This window comes from Acomys minous (assembly GCF_964271855.1).
Source record: "Acomys minous genome assembly, chromosome: 2".
NCBI classification, from domain to species: Eukaryota; Metazoa; Chordata; class Mammalia; order Rodentia; family Muridae; genus Acomys; species Acomys minous.
In genome coordinates, this window is record NC_140484.1 from 94949557 (window position 1) to 94964759 (window position 15203).

The following is a 15203-nucleotide window of genomic DNA, read 5'->3' on the forward strand; positions in this document are numbered from 1 at the left end:
TGCCTCTGAGCCCCCAAGTGCCGAGATTACAGATGTGTGCCTGGCTTACAATGAAAGTTTAAAACATTGAAGAAGACACAGAAGATGGAAAGCTCTCATATGCTTGTACTAGCTAGTCTTATGACAACTGGACACAAGCTAGTTATTGAAAGGTGGGAACCTCAGTTGAAAAAAACTCCCCCATAATATCCAGCTGTGAGGCATTTTCTGAATTGGAGATTGATGGTGAAGGGCCAGCATAACTTGGGTGGTGCCATCCCTAGGCTGGTGATTCTGGGTTCTATAAGAAAGCAGTCTGAGAAAGCCGTGAGGAGCAAGCCAGTAGGCAGCACTCTTCCAAGACTTCTGTATCAGTTCCGAGCTCCAGGATCCTGCCCTGTTTGAGTTCCTGTCCTGACTTCCTTCAGTGATGATGAGGGCTACGGAAGTGTAAGCTGAATAAACTCTTTTTTCCTCAACTTTCTTTAGTAACAGTGTTTCATCACAGCAATAGCAACTCTAAGGTAATGCTCATGGGCTGATAAAATTATTATTTTTTGAAAATGGCTCTCTTATCACATCAAAATCCATGAGATATAACCCCCCCCCAAAAAAACCCCAAAAACCAAATAGCCAAAGGAATTTTGAACAAGAATAATAATGTTGAAGGAGTCACTGTATCTGATTTCAAATTATATTGTATAACCATAGTAATGCAACTGAACTGCCATTGCACAGTTAATATTCTTTGGAGTCTTCTTAACTGGCTTAAATGGTACTGAGCTTTTAATTTCAAGTCCCATGTGTTCATTAGTTGTAAATAGAAAAAATATATTTGATTTCGTGTTGTAGTTCTACTGAATCCATTGTTTCCTGATTATTTTTATGAGTTGATTTTTGTTTGTTCTTTGGTTTTCTGTAGGTTTCATGAGATTTTTAAAAAATGAATTATTACTTTATCTGCTAACATGGGGACTCTTATTTCTCCTGTTTTAATCTCTATATCTTTTAGAAAATATTTTATTTAAAACACTTTGTCTGTCCTTCCTCAACTCCTCCTAGGTCCTCCCCACCTCTTTACTTACCCAACTTCATAATCTTCTTCCTCTCTGTCTCCATCTCTCTCCATTCCTCCACCTCCTTCAAAAAACAAAACAAAATCAATGTCAAAATAAACAAAAAACCAACAAGACAAAAAGAAAAAAACCTAAGCAAAAACCAAATCAAAAAGCACAGATAAGCTGCGAGTCTGTTTTGTGTTGGCAGGTTCATCTGGGCACTTTGCTTTGGTAGTTAACACTGGTGGTGGCTTTCATAACCCGCGACCACTCACCAGTGAACTGAAAGGTTATATTCTCTCTTATGCTGTCTGGACATACCTTTATAGAATTTGTATTTTAAAATGTTGTGTGGAATCCACTGACTAAACAAACCGGTCTATGGCAGTTTTGTCTTGATGTTTTGAAGATTTGTGACTACAAAGTCAATTTAAAAACAAGATAAAACAGGTCAAGTATGACCTCGTGTTCACCCTTCCGTTAGAGTGTGCAGTTTGCAGACTTAGTTTCCTAAGGGTCCAGGGTCTGTAGTGCTTTCCCTGCTCTGCTGATCACGATCACTCACGTTGGTTCTTGCTAGGCTTTTAGCAGATGTTTAGTTTTATTGATGTGTTTTAAAAGTCAACTCTTGGTTGCACTAGGTTTCCCTACTATTATTTTGTTTTTAATTTTGTGTATTTATGTTCTCATCTTTATTATTTTCTTCTGCTTGGTTTGGATTTATATTTCAGTTCTTTCTATTTGAGATTTTAAAAATGTGAACATTCAGTTCTATAAACTCCCTCTCAATCTGGAATATGTAGTATTTTCATTTTTTAATTTATTATAATTTGTTCGTATTACATCTGATTGTTACCCCCTCCCGTTCCCACCCTCCCTCCCTCTTCTTCCCTATTCCCCTCCCCTAGACCTCTGACAGGGGACCACTCCTCCCCACCATCTGACCACAGCCTATCAGGTCTCATCAGGATAGCCTGCATCTCCCATCTTCTGTGTGCCTGCAGGGCCTCCACACCAAAGGGAAGTGATCAAATCTCAGGTACCAGAGTTCATGTCAGAGGCAGTCCCTGCTCTTCCCCCAAATGTGGAAAATGAGCTGTCCATTAGCTATATCTGAACAGGGTCTAGATTCTCTGCATGCATTGTCCTTGGTTGGAGCATCAGTTTGTGTAGGACCCCTGGGTCTAGATCCGTTGGCCTTGATGGTCTCCCTGTGGAGCTCCAGACCCCTCCGGGATTATTTTCATTTTTATTCAGTTCTGCAGACTTAATTTTTTCCTTTGTAAAGTTTCTTATACAATGGGCTATTATGATGCATGTCCTTTGATTACCCGAACATTTAAAAAAAATGTTTCTGGTATTTAATTGTATATGGCTCAAAATTCTGTATGGTAGTGATTATTTTAAATCTTGAGAGGTTTATTTTATGGCTTAGAATATCATATATCTTGGTAAATTCTCTGCGGATGCTGAAAAGAATGTGCAGCCTGCTTTTACTGGGTAGAATATGCTATATGTAATACCAGTAATGCCCAGCTGTTGGGCAATACTGCGTGTGGTAGTCCTGTTTGATTTTTTGATAGCTGTATTGTTCATATGAAGCATGAATGGCATATTTAAGTGTAACGAGGGTTTAACATCCTATAATCCATGGGCATATTTCCCATTCTCACCTGTTGGCTTGGTCCGTATTTCTCTGACGTATTTCCGGGTCTTCTGTTTTCTTATTTAGAACTGCTCTCTGTAGATCAGGTGCTCTATCAATATACATCAGTCCTCTTTGCTTTACTTATAAAGTGTAACTAAAGCAGAAACCATGGGCCGCTGCGTGCGTAAGCACTGACATGAAGGACCCTCTTATCTTTGGAGTGAAGTGAACTGGAGTTGAACTTTTAGTCACAGTTTCTGTGCATTTTCCTTAATTACAGTCTATGTGATATGAATATAGGCAATCTTTTTCTTCTTGTTAATGCTTGCATGCTTTCTCTTCTATATCCTCTTATTTTCTGTCAACCCATGCCATTATAGCTGAAGTGAATTTCATATAGACAGAATGTAGGGCTTTTAAAATGCCACTCTGTGATCCTTGTTTTTAGTAAGAATGTCTAGGCATTTCACATTTAGTGCACTTGGTGATTGGTAGCGCTCACATGTGCTATTTTATTTTTGCTTTCTGCTGCTTTCCCATTTGGTTTCTTTCACCTCCTTCTGGTGGCTTACATGGCATTTCCTAGAGTTCTCCAGAGCTGCTTCTTGTGTCCTCTGTATATACTGCCAGCAATTGATAATCATGTTACAGTTGCTCTTGCCCTTGGCATATGAAAAGCTGGATTCCCTTACATCTCTTAGTGCTCACATGTGTATCACAGTTGTTCCAAATATTCCTGTATATTCTTTGAGAATCACATCAGAAAAAGCAATGATATTTTAATTTAATTTCCTTCCTTCCTTCCTTCCTTCCTTCCTTCCTTCTTTCCTTCTTTCCTTCCTTCCTTTCTTTTCTTGTAGGCTCAATTTTTTTTTAACAATTATACTTTCTTATGAACTTACTAACAGAGCGTACCTCACTTACAACTCGACTAACCCAAACACTAGGAAAAGGAGATTAAACAACACAATAATGAAACTTTAAGGTATCAATTCCCAGGAGCATCTCTGTTGATAAACAGCCAAAACAATCCCAAGTGCTCTCTAAAGCCTCTTGTTTTGGATATATATATATATATATATATATATATATATATATATATATATATATCCTCTCAGAGTCTCTACTAAGATGTTTTCAGCTAGCAACCTCCAAGTTCCCCCACGAAGTTGTTCGACTTCTAAGTGGAAAAACACCCTGCTCCCTCACAAATCTGTTCCCCATCCCACAGTCGGAATCAACACAAAAACATGTTTATCTCTCCTACATTTTCTTTTTATTTTTTTTTTCTTTGTGTGTGTGTGTGTGTATGCGCGCGTGCGTGCGTGCTGAAGATTGAATCCAGGGCCTTGTGGATGCCAGACACGTAGTCTCTATATATTTTTTAATTGATACATAAAATTGAACGTATTTGTTTGTTCATGAATATATACATCCTGTAATGATGAAATCAAGGTAATTAGTATATCCACCACCTTAAATGTACATGGCTTCTTCGTGGTTAAAAATTTAAACTTCTTTTTTTTCTTTTTTTTATATTTTATTAATTTATTCATATTACATCTCAATGGTTATCCCATCCCCCATTCCTCCCTCCCTCCCATTTTCCCCTTACTCCCCTCCCCTATGACTGTGACTGAGGGGGCCTCCTCCCCCTGTATATGCTCATAGGTATCAAGTCTCTTCTTGGTAGCCTGCTAAAAATATGAAACGCTTCACAAATTTGCATGTCATCCTTGTGCAGGGGCCATGCAAATCTTCTCTGTATCGTTCCAATTTTAGTATATGTGCTGCCGAAGTGAGCACAAAAATTTAAACTTCTTTCTAGCTACTTACATCTTTTCTTTCTTCAATCACCCAACATCATTTGAAAACTGAAAAGTAGAACATTTAACTATTTCTTCTTATTTTCCTTCCTGGTCCTCGGGTTCTTGGTCTCCTGATATTTGAAGACCTCTTTTCAGGAGCTTTCTTGTCATCGCTTGCTCTTTCTGTTTTCCTTAATCTGTGAGTGGGATTTTTGACAGATACAGGAATTTGTGCTTTCTGTTGACTTGCTGGTTTCTGATGATAAAATCAATTTTGCCTATGGTTGCACTGTTGTTCTCCTCTCTTTTGGCTTAAGAATTCTTATTCTATTCAGGAGTTTAATTTTATCAGAGGATCTCAGCACCTAGAAAAAGACCCAGCACTTTCATCTTTAGAGCAGTGGCTCTCAACCTTTTTAATGCTGTGATGTTTTAGTAGAGTTCTTCATGTTCTGGTGACTCCCAACCATAAAGTTATTTTTGTTGCTACTTCACAACTGTAATTTTGCTACTGTTATGAATTATAATGTAAACATCTGCGCGTTCCAATGGTCTTAGGTGACCCCCATGAAAAAGTTGGCGGACCACCAAAGGAATTGCAACCCACAGGTTGAGAACCACTACATTAGAGAGACATTCCTTTCTGGTGGGGTTAGGTGCAACTTTCTGCTGTTATTTCTTTGTATACTCTTCCCCCCCACCCCTGCCCCCGTTTCCTTTTCTCCTCCTGGTGACACAAGTTATATCTTTGTCATGTGGGGCCCTGTGGACTTGTCCTTTATTTTTTCAGTCTGATTTTTCTCAGGTGAGTGATAGTCTGTTCTCTTTCTAGATATCTGCACATTTGTGGGTCTCTCCTGGACACTTTCTCTCATGTTCTGCATCCATCAGTTAGCTTTGCCTTGAAGTCCTTCCCTTTTAAGTTCTGACCTCACCAGGTCCATCTTTTTATGTGCCGCTGCTCTTTTGAAGCTACTCTCCCCCCCCCATTGGTTCCAAGTGTGTCTGTAATTGCTTGCAGCGTAGTCTTCTCTGATGGCTGGTTCAAAAACGTCTGTTGGATGACTTCAGGGTCTACATTACCCTAGTGGTACCTGCTAATGTTTTTTTCTCATTTGAGGAGAAGCATCTTTGTGATTAGTTCCATGTCTGAGTCCTATCTAAACCTTCACTTTGAGAAGGCCCGACAGCACTGGTGGGGACAAGGCAGCTGCATTTCAAGTCCACATGTCCTACTAGACCTCAACTCAAGCTAGGACCTTCTACTGCTAAGCGCCTTCTCTGTCCAACCCTACCTCCAGCATCTCCACGGTGTGGAGCTAGCACTGTTTTTCTCTCCAGGCAATCCCTATTGCTCTGTTGACCTCGTGGGAGCATGGCCTTGGTACAGCAGGCAGGCTGTGAAGCAAGAAGCTGCTGCTTCTTGCAGTTCTCCTCCCTAGCCACCCAGCTGGGAAGCCACAGACCTCTTTGCATCTAAGGAGAGGTAGAACTCCCCATGCTTCTTCACTGACTCCCCAGGAAGATAATTCTGAACAGCCGGGGAGAGGTAGAAGTCTGTGGCCTTTGCCAAAGAGGGAGAGTGAGGACTTTTATTAATAAAACTTCCCTGTACTATTTGCCTGTATCCCAGCAGCTAATATTTACAAGAGTTCTGCCCATCTATACTCCCCTTTGCTATTCCTTTGCTTACAGCAGGCTTTTCTTGGGGCCACTTTTATTTTGGAAATCTACTGTCTATTGAGTTTCCCATGAGTCAGCTTTCTAGAGGGATACATGGAGGATGGGAGGAAGGCAACTCACTGCCATGCCATTCCCCCCCCCCTCCGCCCCCCAGGATTCTCAACTGCCCTGCTGTTCAGTTTCTTTTCACCACGAGGAGCCTCCTTTACTTGTTTTATATAATGCCCAGGATTTCTGGCTGTGCTGGGATGGGGGTAGGGAGTAGGGAGCAGTGTATTTTCTTTATCTTCTTTCAGAATCAAACATCTGTTCTATAGTATTTGAGAATAACGTAATTACATTCTACTTTCCAACAGACCCCTGTGTATTGTGTAGTTAAGTTTTCCCTTGTCGATTTTTTTTTCATGTTCCTGTCTATACTGGTTAAATTTTCATTGTCAACCTGACATAAACCAGAGACAATGGAAAAGGAAAGGAGCGTTTTAATTGAAGAATTGTCTCCACTGGATTGGTCTGTGGGCATGTCGGGGTTGGGGGAGATTTCTTAATTGTTAATTGATATAAGAAGACCTGGATCATTGTGATGGGTACCTTTCATGAACCAGTGGTTCTAAGCTATATTTTAAAAGACAATTGAGCAAGCCAGGGGCAAACAAATCAATGAGCAACTCTTCTTCATCATGCCTGCTTCAGGCATCTGTCTTGAGTTCCTGATGCATGTTGCCATGATAGATTAGAACCTGTGAGATAAAATGAACTTTTTTTCTTCTCAGGTTATTTAGGACATGGTGTTTATCACAACATAGACTAAACAAGAATGGAAAGATTATAAGAACATAAATTGAGTGCAGCATTGTGCTGACAGACCACATTGCTGTTTAGGGGAAAGTTGTGAAAACATTTAAAACACTGGGCTGGGAAATTCACTGAGCACTTACAGCTCAGTGGGCTGTTCTGTGGGAGCTTAGAGCATAAGGACGTTCAGAGGACTCCTGATAATGGAGACCTGGTTTCTGAAGTTTTACATGATGTAGACACTATAGGTCTGTTTGTCTGCCATACATTTGATTTATGAACCTGTGAAAGGGGCTAGAGAGGTGGCTCAGTGGTTAGAAGCACTTGTTCACAGCACCCACCTGACAGCTAACAACCATCTGTAACTACTTCCAAAGGCTCTTATGTGCTCATCTGGCCTCCATTGATAGTGCACGCATGTGCTGCACAGCATACACACAGGCAAAACACCCATTCACATAAAAAAAAAAAACAAAGTAAATAATGGAATTTGGAGGTGAAATGTTCTTGTTTCATTGGGACAAGTTGGAGCTGAGAAATCAGCTATGCTTCATAAGAAGTCAGAATATCTGAGGTAAAATCTAGGTAGTGTGGCCTCAGAGTCAGTTGTGGTCCAAAGGGACCAAGGCCACAGATGAAGCTGGCAACTCTTAATGTATAAGGGTTGCCAAATTGTACTGGTTTTGAATACATAAAGGGGCCATGGAGATCAGCTAAGGCTGCCAGCATATGGCAGAGTTGAAGTCCGTAAAATGAGGATAGGAGAGGCCATTAGTGAAGGTGCAGCTCAGTAACAATGATGCCTGTGGGATATCGGTGATGCCAGGACCATAAAACAACTACCAACGACAGTGGTTGATGGTGACTGTAGTCTGTCCCTTTGGAGCCCTAAAAATAATGAGTAGGTTGCAGATGTCAGACACTGAGCTGAAGAATTTGGTTTCACACTAAGGAGTTTGGCTTTTGTTTAAATATAGTTATTTTTATACCCATGTTCTTCTCTTTTGGAGTAAGAATGTATGTAACATTTTTCATTTTTACAGGAATCTACAGTTAAGAGGCTTGGATTTGTAAAGAGATCTTGACCTTTAAAATACTGGCATTGTTAAAGACGGTGGGGCTTTTCAAAGCTGGGCTATGTTTTATATTGTGATCTTAATGTCAACCTGAGGTCTTAGAGACAAACAAGAAAGGAAAGGTTATGGCTTGACAGTGATATGTTTGCTTGTCAGGTTGACAAGATGTGGGTCTTACTAATCAATGCGACACAGACTAGAGACAGCTGGGGGAACAAGAACCTCAGTTAAAGATTTGCCTTTGTCACAGTGTCTTGTGAACACGTCTGTTGGGGAATTTTCTTGGTTTGTAAATGAAGTAGGACACAGACATCTGTAGGAGTAACATGCCTAGGCAAGTAGGCCTGGATTGTATAAAAAAGGTAGCTGAGAAAGTTATGGGGAACAAACAAGGAAATAAGTGTTTCTCTGTTTTGTTTTCTGCTTAACTCTCCTCACTTCAGTTCTTCCTTTGGCGTCTCTTGATGAGCTATAACCTGCAAGATGAAATAAGCCCCTTTCTCCCCAAGTTTTCTTTGGTCATGGTGTTTATCATAGCGACATAAAGATGATTAAAACACCATCCATGCTTTCCTGGCTATGTGCACTCTCTAACCATGTCACACAAGTATAGGCCATATGTCTGCATGGAGCAACATGGGCGGTGGCTAGCATTAGCTGAGGGCTCACTGTGTGGTCATGCTCTGGTCTAAAGGATTTAGAAATGTGAACTCATAACTTTCTCATAATAACATTCATAAATAGTTGCGTAGCTGGGCATGATGGCATGCACCTTTAAATCCCAGCACTTGAGAGCCTGAGGCAGGTGGATCGCTGTGAGTTCAAGGCCAGCCTGGTCTACATAGTGAGTCCAGGACAGCCAAGGCTACACAAAGAAACTTTGTCTCAAAAAACTAAAACAAAACAAAACAAAACAAAAAAACTAATAAATAGTTGCATACCTACTCCCACATCTCATACACACCTCACCAATGCAACTAAAAGCCGTAATGTCTGTTACCATCTTCAGACAAGAGATGGCCTTATCTCCCAATCCTACCTTTCAATCCCCCCTTGATTTAAGTGAGAGAGATTTTATGAGTTGATGAAAATATGACTTCTTTCAGAAGTCTATAAAATAATAATTGCAACTTGATACATCTGGAGATTATTTTGGGAGGGAGAAGGCTGATGGACATTGAACCCAGATCCTCATGCATGCTAGGCAAGTACAGTATGAGTGGAACAAGCAGCGGCATTGTGTAAAATACGTGGGGGAGTAGACGAAGTCTTGAATTAACGTGTATTGTTGAAACACAATACCCATAGCCCAGTGTTCCAGACTCATGGAAATGACAAGGCCTTCCCTGGATCAGGTGCAGTGGAGTGACAAAACCTTCCCCTTAGTCATGTGTGGATATTGGCAGTGTATGCAGAAAATGTGGATCATAGCTTCCCCCTCTGGGCTGTTTACAGCCTGAGATGGTTCCCTATGGAGACCTCTTACTGAGAAGAGCTAACTCTGTTTCCTTGTTTAGCTGTACTGTAACCTTCCTGCCTCTTCATTCAGCTGTATTAAAAAAAACCCACCTCACTGATTTAGACGTATAAAATAAGCACACCAAAGTTTCCAGAGAACTGATGGTGGGTCTCCATCAGAGCACACAGCCCACCTCACCTGTAAGCATCTCTCTGTGTCTATTCTTTCTTCATTCCCCATTGTCTTAGTTGGGCTGGTCCCTAAGCTGTACAGATCACAGCAAGTAACACCCAGATAGGGACATCTGACTACAGGGAACTCATAATAGTCAGGAGGAAGCACTGCCATGAGAAGCATGAAAATAAGGTAAAGGGGGGGAAATGCAAGTGGAACTTTGTTCATTGGGTATAAAACATGGGACACATAAAATCTATAGATACACAGTTATAGGTTAAAACTTTGAAGATTTTAAGGAAATGCAGAAATAACATAAAAAATTATAGCTTCACCATTAGACTACATTCAATAGATTTCTACCAAGACTAGCTGAAATCACCTGCTTATTCAGTTGCATACTATAAACCTGTATCCACATTCAGCTGCATAGAATAAACTTGCCTTCTATACTCAGAATAAACATATGGAGGGCTGTAAAGATGGCTCAGAGGTTAAGAGCACTGGGTGTTCTTCCAGAGGTCCTGAGTTCAAGTCCTAGAAACCATACGATCTGATGCCCTCTTCTGGCCTGCAGGTGTACATGCAGGCAGATCACTGTATACCCAATAATAAATATATAAATCTTTAAAAATAATACTGAGTTTCTGGGCCACTGCTGGTGGAGCAGAGGCTGTGACTCACGTAACCATAGCTTTTCTGTATGTGGGTCTGTATGTCTGTCCTTTCTTCACTCCCTCACCAGTCCAGTCAGGTCTCCAGGACCTAGCCATCTGACTTATGGCAAAAATGTTTACAATCTTTCCTTACATAAAGATTTCAGGGCCATATTCTTTTGCAATAATATAAAATATATAGTCTGCATCTCATAGTTCTCTCCAGAGACCAGAGGCCATAACTTTCTCTTTGTTTTACAGGCTGGGCTTCCCTATGATGCTCGTGTCCTGCACTATTGGGATGTGCTATCTGCTCATTGCTCATGTTGTGGTGGGATGGAATTAAGAGCTAGCCATCATCTGAAGACCAAGGGAAACCCAATCGTTACTGTCATCAGCCTGAAGAATTCCCCACAGCACCTCTGGGGAAGAGAAGGAGGAGCTCGCCAAAACACACAGGGAATCAAAGCTCTGTCAATAGCAATGTTGTTCAGGCAGATGATCGGAAACCACAGTGTCTTTTCCCTGAGGAAAAATCATGAGAAATACAAGTTAGCTTACCAAGACTCCCAACAGAAAATACATATATTTACAAAATATCCTGTAATTCTACGTAATAAGCAGCACAAACATATCCAAATACTGTGTCTTTTAACTGTCAGTTATCCTAAGAATATACAGTTTTTCTTATTGTAGTCACTCTGTAGGTCGAAATAGTCAGTATTCAGTTTGTATACCCCTTGAATATGTCTCTTTCTGGGAAGAGAAATACCACTGTTAAGAAAACATTTTGTGTATTTTGAAATTAAAGTTTTCCTTGATATAAGGCTTTGTGATTTATTTTCCATAGCAGTTTAGATTACATCAATTTGCTTTTTATCCATTTTCTCCCTCTGGGAAAAAAATTTAAGATTAGTGTTTAGAAGCCTAGCAGTTTGATTTGTAGAAGATAGCATTTTATATTAGCATTTTATATTTACGACCTAGAAAAATAAATTTCCATTTTGAAAATGACACATGATTTCATCAATTACATTGAAGCTTGATCAATATACTCATCTCTGTTCTCCCTGTGAGGCCCTAGCTGTTCCAGCAATGTTTTTAGGTGTGGTTCTGTAGTGCACCACCCTGGGTCAGACAGGAATAATGAGAGCAAAGAGCCAGAGGGAGCCTGTGCCTCAGCTGAGGTCAGATATGGGTGCCTGGTTTGTTTGTCAGTGCACTGGCTGTGCCCAGAGGCACCCCCGCAGTTCTCAGCTATCTATACCTAACCAAGAGACACGAGGGTGTTCACCAAGGACTTTATATACAGAAGAGCCTCTAATTTAAAAAGGCTTAAGGAGCTTACAGTGCCAAAGTGCAATGTAGGAAAACTTTCTCATTCTATTTTCTATTGCCAACATTCTTAGAGTAGATGTGGCTTTCCTACAAATCAGAACATGTGTCCATGAAGTGTCAACCTGCTTCCTTCCTGAAATATTACCACTGTCTATGAGGGGGTGATCCACCCTTTCACAAGGGTCACTTAAGACCATCACAAAACACAGATATTTATATCACAATTCATAAAAGTAGCAAAATTACAATTGTGAAGTAGCAGTAAAATAATTTTAAGGCTGGGAGTCACTACAACATGAGGTCTCCCCAGAATTTCTCTATAATGTCAGAGAATCATCTTCAGCCTTCTGGCCCAGAGTATCTGACAGATATATTTTTGAAGCAGGAGTTATGAAGGACTTGCCTACCCTGTCTTCGTAGACCTTGGCAGTCAACTTTACCTGTGTACAAGTTTTGCCTGTTTTGGACAGAGTACTGTTTGCAGAGGGAGCAGAGGCATTTCTTTGCCCCGTGGTAGCTTGTCACTTTTGAAGCAAACTCCTTAAGGAGATTCTTTGATGCTTATGATCTTCTTCCAAGTTGAATGTGAGCTAAAATGTTTCATTGTAAAAAAAATCCTTAAAATAATAAAACATCTTTAAGTGTTATATTCTGTAGGTCTCTGAGGTTTCTGAAGAGCATTTATTTATCTATCTCAGTATACCTGAATAGACAAATGCTGTTTGATTATACCTGTTTACTAACTGTTTAACCTAGGGCATATATTTTTTTTTGATAATCTAGACTAGAATCTGACATGACTCTTAGTTCAATTGACGACTATTAACTTGCATTTTAAAAAACTACCCAGTTTGTAATATGAACTTTTAAAAAGTCTAGAACTAAACACTGAATATTTAAAAATGAGTTGAAAGGTCCAATACTTTATACAATCATTGAAACATTTATGCATTAAGTGTATCAAAAATAACTTTAAAATTGTATCAGTGTGAAATAACCTTAAACAATGAAAACCTTAAATCTGAATCAGTATGCAATAACTCATATTAATGTAAAATATTTGAGAACAACAATAGCTCTATAGTTGAAGAGTAGATTTAATAATCTACCCTAATCCCTATTATTCCCATATTATCCCTATATGATATTCATATATTCTCCTATTCTTCTCAACCTTTTCTCTCTACCTAGCAAACAAAGATAGAAAGAGAAAAAGGAAGAGAGAAATCCCCAAGTTCAAACTCCTATATCTAGTCTCCTACCTGATCAATGCTATAACTATTTACAACCAACCTCCTTTAAACAAAGACAAACATTTACGAGCATCTATCACCCATTGTATGACTGAAATTCACCCATACCACCTCTCAGAAATGAGGGCATTGTGTCCTCTTAATATTGCTTTTTGTTGTTTGGGGGTAAAATTTCCCTTTTGGGAGGACCAAGGAAATTGGAAAAATGGTTAACTCTTAAGAAAACTACCTGTAAATTGTTGCCCAGTCTTTAAATGTAATGAACATGTAGCCTTAAATGAAGTTTTGACTGGAACAGGATGAAAGGCTGTTGGGTCCAGCAGCTTTCCTTGAATCTGTCCTAGAAGCACACTTTGATGAAATAGCAACTGAAGCAGTCTGAGGCTTGATTAAGCTGGATGCTGGAACAAACATGTCAGCTTCTCAGCATCCTCCAGGATGGATCTTGTCAGTTCTGCTCCAATTTCACTGGTGTGTGGTCCTTTTGCAATGTACACTGAACCAGTTAAAGATGATTCTCTGTTCTATGTTTGAGCAGGTAAAAGACATCCATTGTTCTTTATATGATAGTTTGGACTGTATAACAAAACTGAAAATATAAATCTCCATTCATGCCATATGAAAAGATGGCATATACTAAAAAGTCATGTGGACTCTGAAGCCAACAAGATTTATTGGCTATGCAAAGATATCATCCATGTCTTAGCCAGTTTCAAAGCCATTCCTAAGTAGTGGGATAATCAATACAAGTTACATACTTCTTTGACCGTCTGTGTGTAGCCAAGATCGTCAGTAGGCCTTCCCCTGACAAATTTGATTTCCAGCAGTTTGGATGGAATACATAGCTTTACTTCTCCTGTGGGAAATCTCCCCAATGCAACACATTTTCTGACTTCCATTTTGCAGTCAAGAAATACATAGTCTGATCTAATTTAGCAGTTCTTTCTAAACTCTAGTGCTTTTCAGTGGCTGTGCTGTTTTATTGATTTTTTAAAAAAGTAAAGTACCATTTAATGTATCTCTGGGATATTTCTTATTACCTTTTTGTTCTATGAGCACCTCTATTAAATTCTTGTTAGATCTTTCCATAACTACTTAACCTGTAGGATTGTAAGTTATATCTGTAACATTTTCTATAGCCTAATGTCCAAAACACTGTTATATTCCAATAGATGCCAAGGCACCATCAGCCCTAACCTGTAAAGATTATTTCCAACAAATGTGCAATCTCAGTATTATCCTCAGTAGAATTCAAGTCAAAAGCCCATTGGAATTCTGAATAGGTATCATTAAGCAGAATCTGGATTTTTAATTCAATATATTGTATCTCTATTGTTTGCAACTAAAATTTCTCAAGCCCCTGTGGACTTCTTTTTATCTGGAACTACTTTTTCTAATCTCTGTTCTACGGTCTCCAATCCAGCAATTCATTTTTCAGTGTCCTCCTTCTCTAAGTCTGTCCTATTCTGATCTCTCAGAATGAGGATATAAAAAACTGCCACCGTCATTGAAAAATTATTTGTATGCTAAGAGAAACAAATTCAAATGGGATGCAGATGCACTGTGTCACTGTGTCTGCCTCCATGAGAAACGCTCTCCAGTGGGACCCAGATGCACCGTGTCACTGTGTCTGCCTCCATTCTTTAACATAGGAAATATTATTTTTCAATTCATTCTCTAAGGACTTTACTTTTCTTATTTTCAAACCAAATATTTTTTCCTATGATTTCATTTTTTTTATACCCAGTGCCCTTTTTCTTTATTGTTTTCATAACTCAATATCCTACAGTTTAGATGCTTGGGGCTTCTCAGTTTGTATTTTGCTTTTCCACTAGTCTTGCCCCAGATGTTCAGATAGCTCATCCTGGGTGCTCTCCAACCTGCCCATGCTTTTGTGTGACTTCAGGTCTTCATCTGTGGCCTGTTGGGTCCACAGCAGGTTGGCACGTGTTCCTGTTCACTAACTGCTGTTCATGGGCATCAGTTCTCCCTAGAAGCAGCTTTTCTATAAGCAGGGGCTTTCTTTCTTTAAAAAAAAGGTTGTTAGATTCTGCCCCTCTGCAGTTTCTTGCCTCCATCATTTCTTAGTTCATTTGGCCAGTGGGTTTTAGATGCTTGGCTCATAGAGCAAACTGACCACCACCACTGCTCTTGGGAGAAGTCAAAGCTACTCTTCCCTCAGGCTCTGGTCCAAGAGAGACAGCAGCACATCTTCTACTTGCTACCCTCTGTCTGCTTTGCTGCAAGGAGTCCAGTTTCTATTAAAGGGCGCTCCC

General features: G+C 39.8%; 1 protein-coding gene across 1 annotated transcript in view; it reads left to right on the forward strand.

Annotated features, from left to right (window-relative positions):
* OCA2 (OCA2 melanosomal transmembrane protein) overlaps window positions 1-12321 on the forward strand; it is a 281703-nt gene extending 269382 nt beyond the window's left edge. The window contains exon 24 of the mRNA XM_084773944.1: window positions 10598-12321. Coding sequence (XP_084630070.1) covers window positions 10598-10682 — 85 coding nt within the window. The 3' untranslated portion in view covers window positions 10683-12321. The remainder of the gene's footprint in view (window positions 1-10597) is intronic.
* Window positions 12322-15203: the final 2882 nt, after the last annotated feature.